At 43.1% G+C, this 22159-nt stretch overlaps 2 protein-coding genes across 3 annotated transcripts in view; one reads left to right on the forward strand and one right to left on the reverse strand.

Annotated features, from left to right (window-relative positions):
• Positions 1-17007, forward strand: part of usp13 (ubiquitin specific peptidase 13) — a 37271-nt gene extending 20264 nt beyond the window's left edge. Inside the window, exons 16-21 of one of the 2 annotated variants that reach the window (XM_085347651.1) lie at positions 713-736; positions 1525-1668; positions 7547-7716; positions 9807-9999; positions 10344-10428; positions 10716-17007. In XM_085347651.1, the coding sequence (XP_085203777.1) occupies positions 713-736; positions 1525-1668; positions 7547-7716; positions 9807-9999; positions 10344-10428; positions 10716-10812 (713 nt within the window). In that variant the 3' untranslated portion in view covers positions 10813-17007. The remainder of the gene's footprint in view (positions 1-712; positions 737-1524; positions 1669-7546; positions 7717-9806; positions 10000-10343; positions 10429-10715) is intronic. The other variant, XM_085347650.1, reaches the window with a different exon arrangement.
• Positions 17008-18159: 1152 nt separating this feature from the next.
• pex5la (peroxisomal biogenesis factor 5-like a) overlaps positions 18160-22159 on the reverse strand; it is a 117180-nt gene continuing 113180 nt past the window's right edge. The window contains exons 14-15 of the mRNA XM_085347652.1: positions 20734-20891; positions 18160-18637 (exon numbers count right to left, since the gene is read on the reverse strand). Coding sequence (XP_085203778.1) covers positions 18436-18637; positions 20734-20891 — 360 coding nt within the window. The 3' untranslated portion in view covers positions 18160-18435. The remainder of the gene's footprint in view (positions 18638-20733; positions 20892-22159) is intronic.

Consider the following 22159-nt stretch of genomic DNA (forward strand, 5'->3'; position numbering starts at 1 on the left):
CCTATTAAAGCAAACCTGCGATTTAAAAGAAACCATGGAAGATGGCTACTCCAGCTGCATTCACTGGGTCAGTATCTCCTTTCAGTTAATATAGCAAACTGGATAAAACCCAGCAGCCGTCCGAGGGGCTGTAACTGAGGCCATGAGGGGAAAACAAAGGAAAATGAACAAAAGCCTGTGCCGCTCTCAGGCCGTGTTTCTGCATTATTTTTTTTCTTCGTTCACCCGATGTTTTCATATCTGTGTAAAATAAAATGTGTTTGTAGGACACTGACAACATTTCACGGTCCAAAATAACACAGTTGGGCAGTGTTTCTGTGACTCATGAGGGGTGTGGGAGGGGACATTTGCTTCTCCCCTTGATGTTCTGCAGCTAAATGATCCTTTTATGAGAAAGGTAAAAAGAAAATTTAAAAGACAGAAATACCAACTGTGCCCAGGACCCGCCACGGGTACTCGAAAACATCTGGATTCCCTGTGTTACAATGGATTTGTTTGATGAACTGTACCTTTGTTTGTGAATATTAATAACGTGCCGGCAGCTCAGATTTTCCAGGATATTGTCTTGGCCGATTATAGATGCTATCTGTACAAATGTCTGCAAATCTTTTATTATTCTCAAAGAGTGAAATGATTCCAAAACAGAATCAACAGTAAATACAGAGCCAGCGATGGTGATGCTTGACTGTGCCGTGTCCTCCTCCTCTTTCAGATAACTCCATGAGCTCCTTGGACTGTAAGTATTTAATTTCTCTGCACAGCTGTGTGCCAAACTGAATAAACATGCAACATTTCTATAAGTTATAACCATAGAAAATGTATTTCGAGCTCGAAGCAGTGGTGATGAATGCTAGCGAGCTACAGTGGGGCAAAAAAGTATTTAGTCAGCCACCGATTGTGCAAGTTCCCCCACCTAAAATGATGACAGAGGTCAGTAATTTGCACCAGAGGTACACTTCAACTGTGAGAGACAGAATGTGAAAAAAAAATCCATGAATCCACATGGTAGGATTTGTAAAGAATTTATTCGTAAATCAGGGTGGAAAATAAGTATTTGGTCACCTCAAACAAGGAAAATCTCTGGCTCTCACAGACCTGTAACGTCTTCTGTAAGACGCTTTTCTGTCCCCCACTCATTACCCCCACTCTGGTGCAAATTACTGACCTCTGTCATCATTTTAAGTGGGGGAACTTGCACAATCGGTGGCTGACTAAATACTTTTTTGCCCCACTGTAAACCTCTGACCTACCTGAGCAGGTGCTGCAGCTGCTCTCGACTTTGTGACAAACTTGGCTTTGCTGTGCAGCTCTGCTTGCTTTAGCCAGACTCATTTCTCTCCTTGATAAATCATCCCTCAACAAAGATGCCTCTGCAGGCCCGACGCTCCTCTGCTCTCTTTGTTTAATGAGTCCCACAGAGGGAGTCGCCACAAATCTGTTTGGCTGTTTAGACTCAAGCCACTGCTACTGTTGAATCAGCAACTGCATGTTTTAGTTATTGATGCTGATTTGTTGTGTCCCCAGCTCCAGAAATAGACGAGGCTGCAGTAATGCAGCTGGCGGAGATGGGCTTTCCGCTGGAGGCCTGCAGGAAGGCGGTGTACTACACGGGGAACATGGGCCCTGAGATGGCCTTCAACTGGATCATAGCCCATATGGAAGAGCCAGGTGAGCCAGCATCACGGCACAATGCACCGAGGATGGAGGATGATGTCGTGGTGGAGTGTGAAATTAAACATGTCACATGACCTCTACAGTCAGAAGTTCTGTACAAACATTTTTCTCAGTTCAGGGCTATAAACATGTTAGTGCTGGTATCAAATTACATGTTGGGACTTATTTGCTTTTTCTCACACATAAAATACTAAATAAAAACAATACAAATGCATTTTTTCCACGATGTACACTTTATATCACCAGAAGCACGCACCCACCCAAATCATTCAGTTCAGGTGTTTCAGTCACTTCTGTGGCTGCAGGTGTGTAAAGTCAGCTGCTGCAGACTGCTTCTACAAACAACTGTGCCACGAACAGGTCGCTTGCAGGAGCTCGGTGAATTTCAGCGCGGCGCTGTGATAGGACACCACCTGTGCAGTCCACTCGTTAAATTTCCTTCTTACTAAATATTCCACAGTCAACTGTTAGTGGCGTTATAACAAAGTGGTTGCAGTTGGGAACAACAGCAACTGAAGTGGAAAGAGAACTCCTCTGTGCCGAGTGTAAAGTTTGGTGGAGGAGGAAATTCTTAATGCTTCGACATGCCAAGATGTTTTGGACAACTTCATGCTCCTGAATTTGTGGGAACAGTTTGGGAACGGCCTCTTCCTGTTCCAACATGACTGCACACCAGTGCACAAAGAAAGGTCCATAAAGACGAGGATGAACACATGTTAGGTTGAAGAACACGACTGGCCTGCACAGAGTCCTGGCTTCAACCTGACAGAACAGCTCTGGGATAAATTAAAGCAGCGACTGTGAGCCGGGCCTTCTCGTTATAGTGTGTCAAAGTGCAACTAGTGTTTTAAACCTGCAAACATTCACAGCGAGGCTTCAAGACAGCATGGTGGTGATACGAAATGAGTGTGGGGAGAGTGCTGAGGATTCAAGGAGTAACTGTAATCCAGACAAAGGTAGAAATACTAGAGACAAGTAATAGAAGAGCTGCAGTGAAAACAGACAAAGTTTAGATGTTGGTCAGATTACATAAGATGTCTGTGTTGCATGTTTTTATCCACATATCAGCCAAAGGCATTTCCCCCACTGTGGTGCTGACAGAATGCATTACACAGACAGGTACGTTTATTTGTTGGGGACCTTTTTAAACACAGAGGTAATTGAAAGTGAGAGACGCATCACATCTCATGTTCTTCCATTGCATGCACTGTGTTCTTTTGTGTGCTGCAGGTGCTTATCTGTGCTCACCTGCGTGCACGATCGTCTCCAGAAACTTTGTCTGGACTGACTTTGTGTCTTTGTGCTGAGATGTTCCCCTGAGGTGCAGACTCACGTTTTTATTTCCCTGGTTGGCTGTAAAGGGCCTCTCCAGAGGAGTTTTTAAATGGGCTTGATGGATCTACAAAACGGGCTGCATTCAGGCTCAGTGACATCAGCTAAAGGGTCCGATCCTGCACGGAGGTTCTTTCAGCTTATTTTGGTTTGACAACTAAACCGCTGTTCACCTAATCACTTTAGACGCCGCAGTGAATATAAACAGCACGAGGGCTTTAAAGACAATGTGACACGGCCGTAGTTTAAGACTTCACATGCAAACATCTGCTCTTCTGTTCGGCAGCCTGACAGAGCGGCGTCTTTCTGTGGTATAAACACATCTGTATAGGAGGCGAGCAGAAGGACGCAAAACAAGGAGAACGAGACAGAGATGATAGGGGGAGATAAGTGGTGCGCAATTTAATTTATGGCAAGCAGAGTAATGAAGGCTGTGTTTATGGCCAACAGTAAGTCGTTCTATTGGGAGTGTCCTTGTTCCTCAGCGGTCATTGTGCACCTTCAGCAAATTCAACTAAAAGTAAGAGAAGTGTGTTGTACTTAAAAATGAGTATTTCCATTCCATGCTCAGTTTCACTGTTCAGCATATGTAAAACGTTCACCAGATATAAAAGTAATATTCCTTTGATTTCTCTTTTAAAAAATCTGATTGGCATATAGTTCATTTTAATGCGTTTAAAATAGCTACAAGTTGAAATGGTGGTTAGCGCTTTACTGTATCACAGACAGAAGCTCAAATATTCGGGTAAGCGTTTGATGACGGTGCAGGGAGGAATAAAACTCCCTTTTAGCAGAGAAACCTCTGGCAGGGCCAGGCTCAGGGAGAGGCAACCATCTGCTGCATTCAGCTGAGGCACCGAGGGTAAAAAGGGAAATGATGAGCATGGAGAGACAACAGACGACAAACAATAATAGTATGACAGTAAACACTGGGCTGGCTGGTGGAGCCAGTAAAAGCAGATGGTAAACAAGCAGCTCTGAAGCCAGAGATACCTGCAGGAAGGGACGGCGAAAACAGCGAGGGACAAACGCTAACTAAGACAAAGAGTTAATGATATGCAACAGTGGCATATAAGCTTGTGGAGGCTGAAATAGAGTAGATGGGAGGTTTTCAGGGACAGACCCAGACAGCATAAATAAGATTCAGGCTTAAAGAGTTTCTAATCCTCATCTTAAAGGCAGAGAGGGGAGTCTGTTTCCCACATCCAAACTGGGAGCTGACTGGGAACAGGCCAGAAATCTCTGCATAACATTCAATTCAATTCAATTTTATTTATACAGCGCCAGATCACAACAACAGTCGCCTCAAGGTGCTTTATATTGTACAGTAGATCGTATAATAATGGATTCAGAGAAAACCCAACAATCACATGACCCCCTATGAACAAGCATTTTTGGCGACAGTGGGAAGGAAAAACTCCCTTTTAACAGGAAGAAACCTCCAGCAGAACCAGGCTCAGGGAGGGGCGGGGCCATCTGCTGTGATTGGTTGGGGTGAGAGAAGGAAGACAGGATAAAGACATGCTGTGGAAGAGAGACAGAGATTAATAGCAGATATGATTCAATGCATCATGGGAATCCCCGGCAGCCTACGTCTATTGCAGCATAACTAAGGGAGGATTCAGGGTCACCTGGTCCAGCCCTAACTATATGCTTTAGCAAAAAGGAAAGTTTGAAGCCTAATCTTGAAAGTAGAGATAGTGTCTGTCTCCTGAATCCAAACTGGAAGCTGGTTCCACAGAAGAGGGGCCTGAAAACTGAAGGCTCTGCCTCCCATTCTACTTTTAAATACTCTAGGAACAACAAGTAGGCCTGCAGAGCGAGAGCGAAGTGCTCTAATAGGGTGATATGGTACTACAAGGTCATTGAGATAAGATGGGGCCTGATTATTTAAGACCTTGTATGTGAGGAGCAGGACTTTGAATTCTGGATTTAACAGGAAGCCAAAACAGGAGAAATCTGCTCTCTCTTTCTAGTCCCTGTCAGGACTCTTGCTGCAGCATTTTGGATTAGCTGAAGGCTTTTCAGGGAGTTTTTAGGACTTCCTGATAATAATGAATTGCAGTCGTCCAGCCTGGAAGTAATAAATGCATGAACTAGTTTTTCAGCGTCACTCTGAGACAGGATATTTCTAACTTTAGAGATGTTGCACAAATGGAAGAAAGCAGTCTTACATATTTGTTTAATATGTGTGTTGAAGGACATGTCCTGGTCAAAAATGACTCCAAGGTTCCTCACAGCGTTACTGGAGGCCAAGGTAATGCCATCCAGAGTAAGAATCTGCTTAGATACCATATTTCTAAGATTTTCAGGGCCGAGTACAATAACCTCAGTTTGATCTGAATTAAGAAGCAGAACGTTAGCGGCCATCCAGGTCTTTATGTCTTTAAGACATTCCTGCAGTTTAACTCATTGGTGTGTGTTATCTGGCTTCATGGACAGATAGAGCTGGGTGTCATCTGCATAGCAGTGTAAATGTATGCTATGTCTTCTAATGATGCTGCCTAAGGGAAGCATGTATAATGTAAACAGAATTGGTCCTAGCACTGAACCCTGTGGAACTCCATAATTAACCTCAGTGTGTGAAGAGGACTCTCCATTTACATGCACAAACTGGAGTCTATGAGATAGATATGATACAAACCACTGCAGTGCAGTACCTGTAATACCTGCAGTATTCTACCTTTGATTCCTTTACAAAACAACAAGCATATTTGCACTAAGGGAGGGAAGTGCCAATAGCAAACATCAGAATCAGAATCAGAATACTTTATTGATTCTGATTCTGATTCTGATGTTTGCTATTGGCACATAAGACCTTTTCAGATATGATTGAGCTTTTTTCTGTTTAAAAAATATTCAGTTCTGCATTTTACAAAGAGAAGCTGGTACTGGAGAAATATGATCAGCCTAGTTCCTGCTAGTACTCGTGCTGCAGCATTTTTTTTCACATTTACATCCTGATAATAAGGACAGAAATCTAGTTCAGAATACACTAAATGAACAGAAATACTGGACAAGCCACATGTTACACTCACAGGAGCTTTGAAGCTCGCAGTTACTGCGTCAGCAAAGCATTGGTGGCAATTTCCCATCAGGGACAATAAAGTTACCATTGACCATTTTGCACTCTGCACTCAGTGACTCTGTAACTTTACATGGTCACCCACTTCCTGGCTGAGTGGTTCTTCAATGCTTCCACTTTGCAGTAATACCACTTACAAGGTTATCGTGGATTATCTAGTAGGTGACTTGTCGAGTCGTTGGCGTTCTGTTACAGCATCACGCTCAAATTCAGTGAGATCTTCTCTTTAGAACAGTCCATTCTTTCACAAAGGTTCGCATGGCCAGGTGCTTGAGTTCATACACCTGTGGAACTGAAAACACTAGATTCAAAGATTACAAGGTGTGGCCTAATATTTCTGGGAGCCTGCCTTGGAAATACACCAGCCTGATTGGATGAGCAAAAGTACAGATGGTTGGCTTGATGGATGACCAATAACTTTTGTCTCTATCGTGCAGATAGATAGATAGATAGATAGGTGCCTCATTTTCTCAGTACTTCAGCTAAAGGAAAGTAGTGATAGAGACCTGATTTACATGCAAGTCAAAGAAGACCTCTCTTTCAGGAAATGGCCTGAGATTTCTAGCAATGGTATTGGAGGTTAAGTATATGCTGTCCAGATAGTGCATAGATGGTGTTTCTGAGGCTTTTTGTGCCAACTAGTTTAGTTTAGTCTGAATTGAGAAAGAGGAACATTACAGGTCTACAGTCAGAGGTATGAATTTACCTTATTTGAAACCCGAGACAAAGAAAAGTGAAGTGTGTCAGTGAGGTGAGCGGCCACGCTCTGCCAGAACAGCTCAAGTGACTCTAAAAGTCTCTGAAAGGGAGTCGCACACTTTCTTTCCCCTCATGTTGTTTGATGGTGGTGTGCACTGCAGTCTGGTTTCAGATCTCCCATTGGTCTTCACTTTAGTTTAGATTTGGTGAAACTGAAGGTTGTAGCATATGATTCACATCATTTTCATACTCACTGAATTACATGGAGACTCGTCACGAAGGGTGTTGTGTTTGGACCATCCCTGCCAGCCCCACAGAGCTGGAGTCCCTCAGCGTAGGGTCCAGGTGTTTCCTGGTGTTCGTTGCCAGCCTGTACATCTGTTTGGAGAGGCGTAAGCACCTCAACAGATCAACACTCGTGGTGTGCAGACCCCCCCAAGCAAACCTGACTGTGACAAACAATCCACAGGGTGCATTTGTGTGTGTCGTTTCCACTACAGAGCATCGGGATGCCTCCCACACGCCCTCCTAACGTGACCGTTTGCTGTTTCTGTGTTTGAAATATTCTTAGTGCCAGTTAGTCACACACCAGTCGGACGTCTGTGATCAGCTTTAATCGCTTTACAGTTTGAATTAGCGTTGTCTCTAGAAAATGCGACCTTTGACCTCCAAAGCAGAAACGCACAGTAATTAGGTTAAACATAAATGGGAATGTGCTGCATCATTATTTTTTCCTTTGTCTCTTTTTCCTCGCAGACTTTGCAGAGCCGCTCACTCTGCCCTCCATGATTGATCCCGGCCCCTCCGCCGGTGACAGCCCCACGGGCGCCGCCCTGCTGGGCAACTCGCCCCCCGAGGAGAGCATTGCCATCCTTACCTCAATGGGCTTTCCCCGCACTCACAGCATCCACGCGCTGAAAGCCACGGTCAGTCTTCTGCCCACTATGTCCACTGGAGTCTTTCTAGCCACTAGCACAAAAAATGTTTAAAATACATCAGATAATTATTTTGGTAATTATCCAGGATGTCTTACAAATACCATTTTGTGTGACTGAAAAGGTCTTCTGCTGCAGTTCGTGAGAGCAGGGATTTGTTTTAAACACGAGGGGCACCCGACGGCCTGTGTGGACAGCGATGGTCAGCCTGTCTGAGCCGATAAGGTGGTGCCTGTATCTCAGCCTGTTTAACATGCAATACTTTACATATTTATATAGAAATAAATCAGAGCCGAGGACGGAAATCCGGACGACAAAGAACCACCCACGCGCTTCGCTGTCTCTGATGGGTTCGGGACAAAAACACAGCTCTGACCTCCAGGCACCATAAATGTTGTTAGTTTGAAACGCAAGAGGAAAGAAACTCTGACAATTAGTCATTCATTGAGTCATTAAAACGGGTAACAATCAGGAAAATACGGCCTGTAAACCTCGAAGAAACACTGAGCAAATGGAACAATGTGTCAGGAGGTGAAGTTGGTGTAAGGCGGCGTGGTGATTTTAAACAGAGGGCAAAGTGCAGATGTGATTGGTCGTACATGTCAGAGGGATTAGAAATGTCTGCATTTAGCTGTAATCCCAGCAGCCTGTCAGGTTTAGGAACAGCTCACGGCTCACTGACACTTTAACTCGCTGTATCATCACATAAGATTCACTTTGAATGCATTCATAGTGTTGATTTATTTTTTCAATGAGTCAAGCGTGATACAGTTGCAGTAAATCTATCAGTGTTGTTTTGAAATGGCCTCTGATTCTCATCTTTCAAAGTGCGCCCTCAGCAAAAATAGCCCAGCAGACTGTTAGTCAGACGCACAAATAGACACACCAGGCTTCTCATCATCAGTGAGCCCAACTCGCTGCCTGCCTCCGTGTTGTTGAAGTGGAAAAAAGCTCACGTTGGTCCTGAGGGATGGAGGTGTGAAACAGAGAAGCGGTCTCAAGTCTTGGTTCATTATTAGCACAAAATTAGGAAGAAAAAGAGAGTTGCTCTTCAAGCGCAGTGACCCGCCCGGCAACATCAGGCAGCTTAACTCCTCATCATCCCGACATGCTCCTCACGCTGACATTCCCCAGGCATCACACCTCTATTTTGGACCGAACGCAAACATCCTCTGTGGAAAAATGAGCACAGGCAGATGTTTGCGTTCACCTTTCTAGTAAATAATTGTTCATTTAACACGTTCCTAAAAGTGAGACTGCTTTTTATGAGGAGTTTATCCAAGATGCACTGGAGCTGTGGGGGAAAATAAATCCCCCCAAAATTCAATCATCAGCTCTGGTTTTATTCCCACGAGTACTGCTTCTACTGTCACTGTTGATTTGAGCATTTCAGGAAATAATTTTTCCAGGAAAAGCAGAAATATTTGTGGGTGTGGTTAAGGATGTAGAGCAGGTCATCCACTAATTGGAAAGTTTGTAGTTTGATCCCTGGCTGCTGCAGCCTGGACAAGATGCTGAACCCCGAATTGCTCCCAGTGCATTCACTGGAGTGTGAATGTTAGAAAAAAGCTGCTTGTATGAATGTGTGTGAATGAGATAAAAGTGCTTTAACCTCCTAGGACCTGCGTCCACATATGAAGACATCACATTTTGGGTTATTTAGACCAAAATACTCCATTTTGCTCTACAAAGGCCTGAAATCCACTCACGAGGACATTATACTGCTACTGTTCTATCAGAATTTTAAACAAATATCCTCATGTGTGGCTCCTATTTTTCATAAAAACTCAAATAATGTAAAAAAACAAAATCTGGTAATTCTTTGTTTTTACATTCATTGGGCCCCAATGTGACCAATTATCAAAGAGAAATAAAAATGCATGCCGTGGAAGAGTTCGGGTCTTAGGAGGTTAAGAAAAGCCCTTTGTATAAGAACCGGTCCATTACCTGGTGAGCACGTTCACATCTGCATGAGAAGAAGAGATTCCCTATGGTTCTTAGCATTCCTGGGATATTACGGCCTTTTTAGTTCTGAATGTCAGCGAGCTGACCGTGTTTGCGCCGCTTTTGGCATTTTACAGAACAATAATCTTGAACGAGCTCTCGACTGGATCTTCACCCACCCGGAGGAGGAGGAGGAGAGTGATGCCCTTTCAGACATGGCTGACACAGAGCCCAATGACAACGCCTTCTCCAACGCCAACTCGCACAGCGACTCCACGCTGTCCCCAGACGGAGACGCGTCGGGCCCCAGAGTCAAAGACGGACCGGGACGTGAGTGACTCTGCACGACCGCCGCTCCGACAGAAACATACTGCTTCTCTGCCCTTGAATTTAATCTCGACATTGTGAGCGTCCACGGGCCATTTTAGCCCCAGTCAGGTCTGATTATGACGCGTGCTGTACCCACGTGCTGCTGGGCACTGGATTTCAAGGTGTAGCAGCATCAAAAAACAATTTAAATTCCTTCATTTTATCCCCACGTGCTAAATACATCACCTGTTTTTAAGTTAAAACTGAAAATGAGCACTTTATTAGATAATTATCACTTTAATTGTTTTTCTGTAAATATGCGTTAGTTTGTCACTCACTGACTTTGTTCTTCTTCTTTTTCTAAGGATATGAGCTCTTCGCCTTCATCAGTCACATGGGAGCGTCCACGATGTCTGGACATTATGTTTGTCACATCAAAAAGGAGGGACGGTGAGCGGCACGCAGTGTTTCATGTTACAGAGCTGACGACCTGTCACAGAAACATCTCTGATGTCTCATCTCATTGCATTAACTGTGTACAGATTTATTATTGTTTTTAGTTCTACGATAGTTCACCAGTCTGGCTGCGTGCTGCTGGATCATAACTGAGCCTGTTTCCTCTTTACACTGAGTAGAAAAAGAATAATGAACCCATTAAATCTTTTCATTCAAATTTGAGAAAAATGACACTTTAAAAGCATTTGTGTGAATTTAATGTGCACTTCTCCCGCCTGCAGGTGGGTGATCTACAACGACCACAAAGTGTGTTTGTCAGAAAGACCTCCAAAGGACTTGGGCTACGTCTACTTTTACCATCGACTGTCGAGCAGTTAGACCGCTGCTCGCTGCGCCGTGTCCTTTAAATAACCACAGACCCAGAAGACTGGCAGACAACTGTGACGTCTCAGTGGGAACGATGGGATAACCTCTCCGACCAGCTGCTTGCCTTATTGTGATGTCATTCTGGAGCAACCAGGAACTCTGGTCAGAAGGGAAAGCGATGTGCTTTTTGTGTATTAGTGTTATGCTTTAAATATCAGTGTTTGTGTTCAAAGAAAGAACATGTCTTTACAGTGTTGGTACAGAGGGATCTGTGCAATTTCTACGATTGTGCTCTTTACACGAAACAACGCCACATATCAACTCTCAGTCTTTCTCCTCTTCTCTGCCTTCAGTCACTGTGCCGTTTTTTCTTTTTTCCCAAAGTGGTGCATTTTATAAATGTGTACTTAAGTGCAGTGCTTCACTGCCAGCCCTGCTCTGAAACTGCAACAACAAACAAGAAGCTCCTGTGCTGCAGGGGGCTTTGCATTGAATGTTTTGAGAAACTGGAAAGAGAAGAGGAGCGCGATGCTCCTTCCACAGTGCAATCCCAAGTGCTTCATGTAAAACATTACAAATATGAAGCGGAGCAAAATTCACTAAGAATGAAAAGGTTTTGGTTTTCCACACATGGAAGTCACCACGTGAGTTTCAGAGTGATAAATGGGCATTAACTCGATTCGTCCCGGTTATGCTCGAGGCCGACGTGTACGTTTGTCACATTTAATGAAAAACCTTCAACGCCCTGATGCGCCGGCTGTCAGGATGTTAGTGTCATTTCTGTCCTTGTTGCACTTTTTTGACTTTTTCCTGTACCTGCACTGTACTTGCCAGTCACAAACTACCAGGACTCATGTCTGAAGTGCGGCACTGCCAAGGAGATTATATTCATTTGATTCGATCTAATTAAGGCCAGCCTGGCTGTCCAGTCGTCCCTGTTCAGGGAGGTTGCATAGTAACGTAGGTGAACCTTTTGTGTACATAATTTTTGCTCAAAGTGCAAAATATCTGCAAACTCGACATAACTGTTACTGGGCTGCACCTGGCTCCCGCTGGTTCTTTTATCACTCTGACAGATTCGGACTGTAGCCCAGAAGCTAAAACGATTGTTTCAGGCCATGTAAGTTTGAATGTTTTTGTCTAGAGCAATATGCACTAATAACCAAATCTGCTGTTGAACAGCTGTACGAGAACAGCTGTACAGTGACCGTACCTCCTCTGAATGTATACACTCGTGGTGCTCGCTGCAAACAAAACACTCAGACATGACTGTGATGCTACAGCGGGCCACTCTTTAGGGCCTGGAGCTGGTCTAGCCTCCAGCTCTCTGCTTTATCTGCTCAGTAATATTCATAATGTGCAGGATGGATTAAACACTGTGCTCTTGACTGTCAGTATCTCCATACTTGGCTTCATATCTTTATTTTTATTCACGTTTTATTCATCTCGGAGAGCGCGGTCTGCTTCCGGTAGCATATTTGAAGGTGGAGTTCTGCTCAAATTAATCGTAATTTATCAAACGTTGAATTACAGTTAATTATTTTAGGCTCTCGTACTCAAAGGGAAGACGTGCTGTTGACAAAGAGAGTAGAAAAGAAAAGCAGAACAGCACCACGATGGTTTCTACGGGCGTTTTTCATTGACACAGACAAAAAACACTAATGTAATTTATATAACAAATCCATATGACTCCCCTTTAACAACACTGTGCCTCGATTTCCCTGAGCAAATCTTAGCCTCTTACCAGAGAAACTGTTTGTCTATGCATTGGGGAATACTAAACATCTCTATGCAAGTCTTGTGTTTGTGCCTCTCGTCGTCGCTGAGTGAGTGACAAGCTTTTGCCTAATGATGGGTAGCTGTCTCTGCTCCTCTCGTGGTCCCGGCTCGTTGCCGTCTTTCTGTCCTCGTCTTTCAGCTTTCTCTCCAGCTCCGTCGCTTCCATTCTTCTCTACCTTGTTTAAAACGTAATGGTTCATTTTGTCATATAAAAAAGGTTTTTTCCACTGTCAGCATGTTAACTAGAGATGGACATTTAGTCGTCTGGGTTGTACCGTTGTACTCTTGTGAGCTTCATTCTCTTTTTCTCTCCATTTAACTAAATGTCAAAAAGCTTCTTGACCTGTTTCTAATCTTTCTGCCTTTTTTGTCAGTTCTGTAGTTTTCATTTCAGAGCTCTCCTTGAACTGATTATTTTAAGCTGACTTTTGTAATGTATCCAAATATGGCTTAGGTGTATGTGAACAGAGTCATGGCAGTCCAGTGTACCAGTGGCACTGTTTATTTACGATGTTTGGATCATTTAATAAACGACATGTTTGTTGAGACCTGGCTTCATCGTGTCGGGCAGGAGTCGGCACAATAAAGACACGGGAGTGTCGAATATATAACAACACTTTATTTTAAAAGATTACTTTCATGTTGTACGTTCCAAAGGTGCTAATGCTGACCTCGTGATTATACAGGGAGAGTAATATGCATTATAGTAGGTGTTTCAATAAACGAGTGGCTGTATACAAATTACATTATTTCTAATTTCATCCCTCAAAATATATTATTTATATACGTGTGACGCAAATAAATGATAACAAGGTGCACGTTCTGAACCGGAGCAGTGGAGGAAGTACATATGCAACAGCAACCTCAATGAGCCCAACCAGTGAAGCCATCACGAATGCTTTATGGATTTTCTGTACCCTAAGCACCAATTCCCACATTTTAAAAGCACAAATCTTTTAGAGATAATAAAAGTGGACAAAGCCAAATAAAAAGTGTCTTATTGATACACAAAAACAAAGTTATTCCAGTGAAATGAAGAATAATGCCCCTCCTTTGGAGTCTTTTTATTCTGTTTTGACCTTTTTTTTTTTTCAGTATCATTGTTTCATTAGAACGAAGAATTATTTGTGTGTCTGGGTATTTATTCGTTTTTTCAGTTAATAGAAACATGCCGGAGCCAAAGATGTGATTGCCTCATTAGGATCGTTAACTGGACAGTTCATTAGGTACACCTTGCTAGTACCCCTGCACACATTTTTAATAAATTCAATATGTAATTAAATCTTATTTTATCCAAGAAGCTGAATGGAAACATTTATCAGCGTGGTCATTATCAGGTAGGCTGCTGTGTTTAAATGATGCTCATTTTCATACCAAGGGGACCAAAATGACCCACTGACACAGGCAGCCATGTTTTCATGCTTGTGCCAAATTCTGACCGAGCCATCCGAATGTCAGGAGAAGCCAAGGAGCATCAGACCAGACGTGTTTCGAATCTTCAGTTTTGATGGTCCGTTTCCTGTTCTTAGCTGACAGCAGTGGTTACATGTTCACAGATGCTCTTCTACATCTGTTGCTCCTGGTTTCAGACTACTCTGTGTAAACTATAGAGATCCAGAAGTCAACAGTCTCTGAAGTAGTCACGCTAGTCCTTCTGGTACCAACAACCACATTCAGAATCACATCTGCACTGTGTGACTGCCACACGATCTGCATCTATGCAGCTGAACAGGTGTACCTAACACAGCAGTCAGTGAGCGATTGTATTTGGTCTGTTTTCACTCCATAAAACTGCGTAACTCTCACCTTTGAACACTTTAGGTCTCCACAATAGAAGACACGGTGAGCAAGTCTGTGTAAAAGCTGTGAATTTGAACTGTTGTATGACTGTCCACTTTTACTCTCCCTCTTTCTTAAGTGTAAACAGAACTAATGAAGTGATTCTTGCAAACATTAAAACCTTATAAAAACAGCTGTTAAAGGGTCACAGCAGGTTGTGAAAGTCTACATAAAAACTTTTCAGCACTAAAGAGTTGTGCAATAACAGCTAGACAGCTTTATAGGTTGGGGTCATTGCAGTGGTTACAAACATGTTTGTAATTTGTAGAAGTAATAAATATAACATTTGTGCATAACTATGATTATCCAGTTCATTAGCCAGTATTCAAGCTGAAGTGTGTTTGCAGTGTGCTGTGCCTTAGACTCGTTATTTTGAGCCTCTCACACTTCCATGCAAGAAAAAGCATCTTGTGTAGAATACATACTGTTTATATACATCATGTTTTGTCAAAGTTTGCGAACTTAAAAGTGCATTATAGCGATATTGCAAGGAAACCTCATGATATATTTACTTTTCTTGGGGTCGGAAGAGAAAGCACTTCCATGTATGTCATGCATACGAATGAAAACGTCATTAAAAAAGTAGAAATGTAAAGGATCTAACATGCAAACAGCCTCAGTTTGTTGCACAGGTGCATGCGTTAGGCTAGGTCAGTTCACCTGAGAAGGTACAGTAGTAGGTTCAGCAAAATAAAGAAAACTGCATCCTATCTCAATGCACTATGGAATGATGTGGACGGCAGAAGAAGGTTGTGGCCCAGCAATGTAAGATTTCTTTAAAAAACATGAACCTGTGGTAACCTGTAACGAAATGGAAAAGAGCGAGGGCCTGCGACCTCATAAGACAACTAGAGTTGATTTTGTAAAACACCTGGGAGCACCTGGGAGGACAGGCATGCCAGGTAAAAATGTGGAACAGCTCCTGGCCTGCAGAACCTCTCGCTGATAGGGACCTCCTACAGGGTTGAGTTAACGCTTTAGCAAAGAAAACTGGAGGGGGATCGTCGTGCACTGGACTACCACGCTAGCTGCTCTGTGAGCCTAAAAGTGGAGCTTTGAGCGAAATGCAGCACTCACTCTGACAATGCTAACATACTGATAATATCTCCTGTGTTCAATAAGGAGAGATCAAGAACTGAACATGATTTGTTGAGACAAAGAAATGAATGTATTTGGCGATCAGACTCTGGTGACCCATCTTACCTGTCCCAGCAGGAATAGGATTTAGGACAGGACCCCCTGGAGTCTAGACGCTGGTGGTGGTGAACATGAAAATAGAGATGGGGACGAGGTGGGTTGTGCAAATGACAGTCTGAAAGGGAGAGCAATGAAGAGCACAGATTTAAACCAGAGTGGAAGCTAATTGGCTCAAAGAAGGCAGGCAAGAAGGTGATTGAACGAGAGTATTATGACTGGGTGTGAAAGTGTGGCAATGATCTAAAGAACAGAACAGCGGCTGAACAAGAAAGCAGGCAGGTGAGGGATTGCAGAGCTTCCATATCGAATTTAACCACAAGCTTTATTATATTAAAACGCTGACAGCCAAATGGCTCTAAAGGTAGCTCGATGCAGGTTCATGGCGCCGTCGCAAACTTTGCAGTTATTTGGGCTAAACCTATTCTGCCGGCCGAGTGACACTTTTGTTTTTGGGAGACGTGCTGGAAGCAAATTTCACGCCACCCCTTTCAGTCTGGGCCAAACTGGCAGACAGACCCTCGCTGGCATGTATGGAGCTACAAGCATGCTTAAATTTGACTTCCACAGTAATTTAATGCTAATCAAACAGAAATCAAACATGAACTCCTGGATGTAAACCTGATTTGTTCCAGCGAAGGATACCTTTTATCATCGTCCAGTCTCCCACCGTGAAAACATTTGTGCATGCACCCCTGCTTTGGCCTCGTTGCCAAAGTCGCTGTTAGCTCCCCTCTGAGGCCGACTGTTAGAGGCATGCACATATGTGCTGTGTATCTCTGACTTCTCGTCTAGTGTTTGATCTATTTATCCTGGTTGTGTGATAAATAGAGTCTGTGCCAATATTTTTTTAAGTATCTGGCAAGTAGAGCAGCTGATCTTTTTTCATCAGTGGCGGTGAATTTGATGGATGCAACTAAGGTCAAAGACGCCATGTCCGTGCAACCTGGTTCTAAAAGCAGAAGGCTGCACTCTTTGTGTCGATCAGTCTTTCTTTTAGTCAGAGCTTCTGACCACTTTCTCCCTGGGAGAACACTTGTTTTCATTCTGGCAACTTCCTGATGAAACACTTCTTCTTGTACAGACCGTGACACCCCGGCTGTACAGTTTGGAAGATGAATGGCTCTCACACTGGTCTCTGGTTCTGCCTGATAGTCTTCTTTCCAAACACCGAAATGACGCTTCCTTTCAGTCTGCCGAGGCAGACGGGGACCCGCAACAATTCAGAATGGCAACATAAAACATGACCTTTTGCATAGGAGCTACAATAAAAACCCTCAGACCGTGGACACGCCTGATAAACACCCGAATGTGCTGAGCTATGCAGTACAGAAGATTATCTATCATTTACTCTGTTGCACAGCGAGGTACAGGGTATTCACTTCAGAGAGTGACTTTCAAACTAGCAGCAGTGATGCAAGTGAAGCTGTCAGCTAAAAAGTATGTCTAAGGAAAAGCTTTCGTCCTGCAGCAGGAGAGTCACTGTATTTACACAATCATGTTTTCTGCAGATGCATAACCATCTCGAGTTTGAACATCAACCTGATGTGATTTGAAGTGTGTGGTGAAACGAACAGCGTTCATCATACATGTGCAGCATTCTGCCCAAGCTTACGTAAATATTCAAATCATGCATTATGACTATTAAATGCATGAGCCTTGCTGTCTTTGGAGGAGCAGCAAAGACACCAGTGACGGCGTCAGCAGATACTGACAACAGAAAACAAACTGAGTCAGGTCAGCAAAAATAAAAAAGGACTGAATAATGTGTACAGTAGTCATTAGTAACTCTGAAGCCATCCCAGAACTAGCAGAAGAAGATAAAAAGAGATATTTTTAGACTTGTTAAGAATAACGTTTTCATGTGCTAAAGTTTGAAAAGACTAATGAAGGTTTTATAGATTGCTGTTGCCCAGCTTTTCTGTGTTTCTGCAGTCAGCTTAAAGGGAACAAAGAGGAGCTAGGAGCCAAAAGAAAGGAGAGAAAAACCGAGCGAAACAAAAATTAGTGGCTCAGAAAGCTTTCAAGTTCAAAAGACAGCAGTTATTTAAGAAAATGAAACTAGTCTGAAAATGGCTTAGTGTGGGTTTTTTCTGTTTTCATAAAAATAGTATAAATAAATATTGTTGGTCGCATGCTTTTGAGTAAGGCTTGCACATTCCACTCGGACTGAGGAAGTTATATCTGTTTATCTGATGTGCAAAGGGAAAACCTCTAAAAGTATGTTAATTTGAAACAAGAATCCAGTTATGAAAATGCTTATTCATGCAGTATCATTATTTTCCCATTGAAAGGATGAAAATAAGCCAGGAACAGAGCTTGGAGTTCCAGGTTATACGCTGCAGTCTTTGTCATTTGCTCACTAAATCCATCCTTCAGGAGTCAAATGTTTTTTCCTCTCTTTTCTTTGAAAACGGCCTGTGAGGTCTGCTCTATCAGGCTCGTACAACCGTCCGTCTCTGCCGGCTCTGTTCCGCTGGATGAGTCAGTTTTTAATTGATGTGTCCTCTAAGGCATTGCTCGTACAATCTTTGCCCGTCCTTGTGCTCTTCAGGGAAATCACAAATTACAGTGCAAATCCAACACAGAGCAGTCCCTTCAAACCCTTGGAAGAACCTGTCCCCAGAACTGCTCCGAGGTACTTGGGTGAAAAATATAATAGCTTTGACGACTGTAGTTAATTTGGACGTGCATAAAAATACACTGTTGTCTCTGACGTCCATCAGTCCATTCTGACTGTGCACTTTGGACTTTTGGCTGTTGGGTAGAAATCAGATAGTAAGTGAAGAGGGGGCAGATGTTAGCATTACTGCCTCCTGGTCGTCAAATGTCTAAGTTGAAGGCCCGCATGAGATGATCCAAGTCGCCGATATTTGCAGCCTGGAAGAGTTCAGGCTGGTCCATCATGGATAAAGCTATCCTCAAAGCCGCCCAGATGTTTCCAGACATCACCTGGTGGGACTGCTGGCGACTCCGGCTTTTCCTCTGAAGGCTTAAGGCAGTCAGGAAGTTGCTGGCCGCCTCTCTGGGGAAGAAGGAATAAAAGCAAGTCATTGCATCACAAAATTCCATCAGCTGGTCTCCTCAGTTCTGAGACACGTACAGACTGTTGTTAAAAGAAGAGGTGATACTACACAGTGGTAAAGATGACCCTGAGAAATGTTGCTGCCATCAAACAGGAAGAAACCTTGGACAAATCCAGGCTCAGGGAGAGGCCCGCCCAGTCGGTTGGGGTGAGGGGAGGAAGACGAGACCAACTTATTTTGCACAACAAGAATATAAACAAAAAGGCCAAAACATAACAAACCTTACTGCACTTGATCACTCTGCGAGACGTCTCAAGCAGATGTCTCACCTGCCAAACTAACAGGACCTGTGTGGTTGCATTAAGGCAACTGTGCAGACATTTAAAGCTACCTCAACGTCAAGGCATTTCTTGCGTTTTAGTGGTAAGGTTTAGAAAACTTACTCATTTGAACTAGAGTAAATTTACATGAAGTCCTGTTGTTTCTATGACTATTTCTATGCTTTTATTTTGTTAGTGTCTATGCTATTTATTTACTTCGGCCACTGACAGCTGTCTAGTGTTGGTCAAGTTACTTGAAAAAAGTAATCAGTAACTAATTACTGATTACTTTCCCCCAAAAGTAATCACATTACTTTACTGATTACTTATTTTCAAAAGTAACTAATTACTCAGTTACTTAGTTACGTTTTAAAAACACGATTTACAACCTGAGTAGGTGATAAAGTGATAGATCTTTCAGCCCAATTCTACTTTTTCTGCATAATCCATCATACAAAATGTAATCAGATGGAAAAGTCTCTTTTTAAAACTTGTTTTATTAGTTTTAATCTTTTAACTTTATGCATCAAGCAAAAATTTAATTATCTGCAACATTCTCTGACTGGAAGAAATTAGTTTAACATTTAAACCTATTTTCTGCACATTCCACACAAAATAAAGTATTTTTTGTGTTTACACTCAGTCTTTCAAAGTAAAACACAGCAGAACATAAATAAAGTCAAAGACTCAGCGGTCCTGTTGCTCTATTTTCACCTGTAAAGCAGGAGTGGGGCAGGCGGAGGGTTACCCTGGTGCAGGTGTGCCGCGGTCAGTGGAAGAATCCGCGAGTTTCTCTGTGAGTTTCCCATTACGTCGTAGCTACTCGGTGCTTGTTTGGAAGTTTAGGGGTTTTTTTCGCTGTAAAAAGAAGTTTTCTTCCCACGCACAGCGGACACTAATGTTTTTGTCACTTTTTATGGAATCAAACTCAAAGTAAGGTCAGTACTTCCACGCTTTAAACGCTGCACGCTCATACTCTCTCTGCACTCGATATATGATCCACTGTTGATCTGCACACAGCTGTTGTCACGAACGTCGCTGTCATGAGACATTCTCGCAAAAAAATCAGGGTTTCAGTAACGCAGTAACGCAGCGTTTCATACGGGAAAGTAACTGTAATCTAATTACCGTTTTTGCAATAGTAATAGTAATAGTAATTTGCAATAGTAATCCCTTACTTACTCATCATGTAACGCGTTACTGCCCATCTCTGAGTGTAACTGGCTGAGTTTGGATATGTCTTGATGTCTGCTCATGTCAGATTTCTGGTTGTGTGCTGCTGCTTGTATTTCTACGCTGATAGTAGCTTCAATCTGAATATTTTCTGTTTGTGGATAAGCATTTGCCTTTTGGGTGTTGTCTGGCAGGTACATATTAAAACTCATATGAATGCATATGATTGGTATCATGAGCAGAATTGATATGTGCAGACAGTATTCCACTCACCACACGAGATAAATGATTCATAAGAAGAGATCTTGTGCACCAAGTCACACATTTTGCAATTTAGATTCGAGCTGCAATAATAAATCTATCAACAGGAAATTAATCAGCCACATTTTGATTTTTGAGCCAATATCGTCTGCAGCCTTCTCAGTGTGAAGATGTCATGCTTTTATTTGGCATTTATGAAAACTCACATATTAACTCTGTGCATTGTCTTACTTCAACTGCTGCCCTTTCTGACCTACACTTTGGCTGTTATGCTTATTAATTCTACTCCACTGCATTACGCAAAAAGAATAGAAATGCTATCCCACTCACAGATCACTCACCTGTGTGCCCCCAGGTTAATACAGCTGATGCCCAGGTTGTAGCGGGACCGGATAAACCCCGGCTGCAGCTCCAGGGCTCTTGTGTAAGCCTCCACCGCCTCCTCGCTTCGATCTCCATTCGCCAGCGTGGCCCCGAGGCGGTTCCACAACAAGTAGTCCTGCACAAGAGTGCGAGTCATCGGTTGATTGAGGAATAGGAAATGTTAGGTAGTGAAGGTTTGGTACAGCTCAGTGTGGTGTCAGATGCTGCCAGCCTAAATAACCAACATACTCAAGACTTGCATTCAGTCATTTAGTGCAATTTAAAACTCATCAGCGACATCGCTTCAATTATTATTTAATTATTCAAGGCTTAAACGCTGTCCACCTTTGAAGGACCTAAAAATCAGCTTGCAGTGTCTTTAATACAATAGATGGAATAATTAGGACTTGGATAATCTGGGCTGCTGCGCATCACATGGCCTTCCATCTGCAGTGACAGCGTGACAAAGCAGTATTTCTTTAGAGACCTAAATAACAAGGGGCTGTTTTGGAGCATTGTAACATCTCCCCTGGTTAAAAGTAACTCAAGAAGGGTAATTTAAGGATAGCTGAGTTATATCACAAAGGATGTCCTTGCTGTTGTTTCCCACCTGCAGGTAGACAGGCACATACAGAGGTCATGGTCTGTTACAGGGATCCTTCATCTCTGGCTAAGCCCAGCACTGGGGTATAATTATCTCCCTTTGTGTTCAGAGCTATTTTTCCAGCAGGGGACCTGATATTACCAAGTCAAATGCGGGAGGCTGGATTTAACAGTGAGTAATATTCATGCCGGCCTGGGACAGTGTTGGGAGGATGGAGCTCATTTGCATACAGAGAAATGGTAGAAAAGTTCTTGGTTGTATTTGCGTGCGTGTCCATTTTATCTGTCGCATGCCTGTGTGTTCTAGTGGAGTGAATATGCATGCATCTGAGATTATTTTTAGCTCTCTGCGTAATTATGTGTGTTTTTGTGTATGTGTGTGCGGATTGCGTCTTGCTCAACCGTTGTGCTGGATCACAAGCGAGAGCATATGTGTGCCAGTCAGGAGTTCACCAGGCCAGATTTGGCAGCGCGACAGTTCGCATATTGCTGTGACAGTTTGCTGTGCCTTACTGCATCTGTTTGCACAAGCTCTCCCTTGATATCGTGGCTCATCCTCGCTATGCTTTGGGGCTTCGTGTCTGCTGCGTGTGTTTGGAAGTCTGGCTCTTACAGTATGTACAGTATTAGAAAGCACAGCACACGCTCACAGGAAACATTCCTGAAGGGTTCACATCAGCACGATAATAACACACACACACAACCAACACACACAGCTGCTGCAGATTTATCTGCGTTCCACCACATCCCAGAGATGCTCTGCTGGACTGGGATCTGGTGACTGTGGTGGCCGTACAGAGA

This window comes from Diplotaxodon limnothrissa, linkage group LG23 (assembly GCF_057381915.1).
Source record: "Diplotaxodon limnothrissa isolate DT_005_m linkage group LG23, D_limnothrissa_male_GT1.1, whole genome shotgun sequence".
NCBI lineage: Eukaryota > Metazoa > Chordata > Actinopteri > Cichliformes > Cichlidae > Diplotaxodon > Diplotaxodon limnothrissa.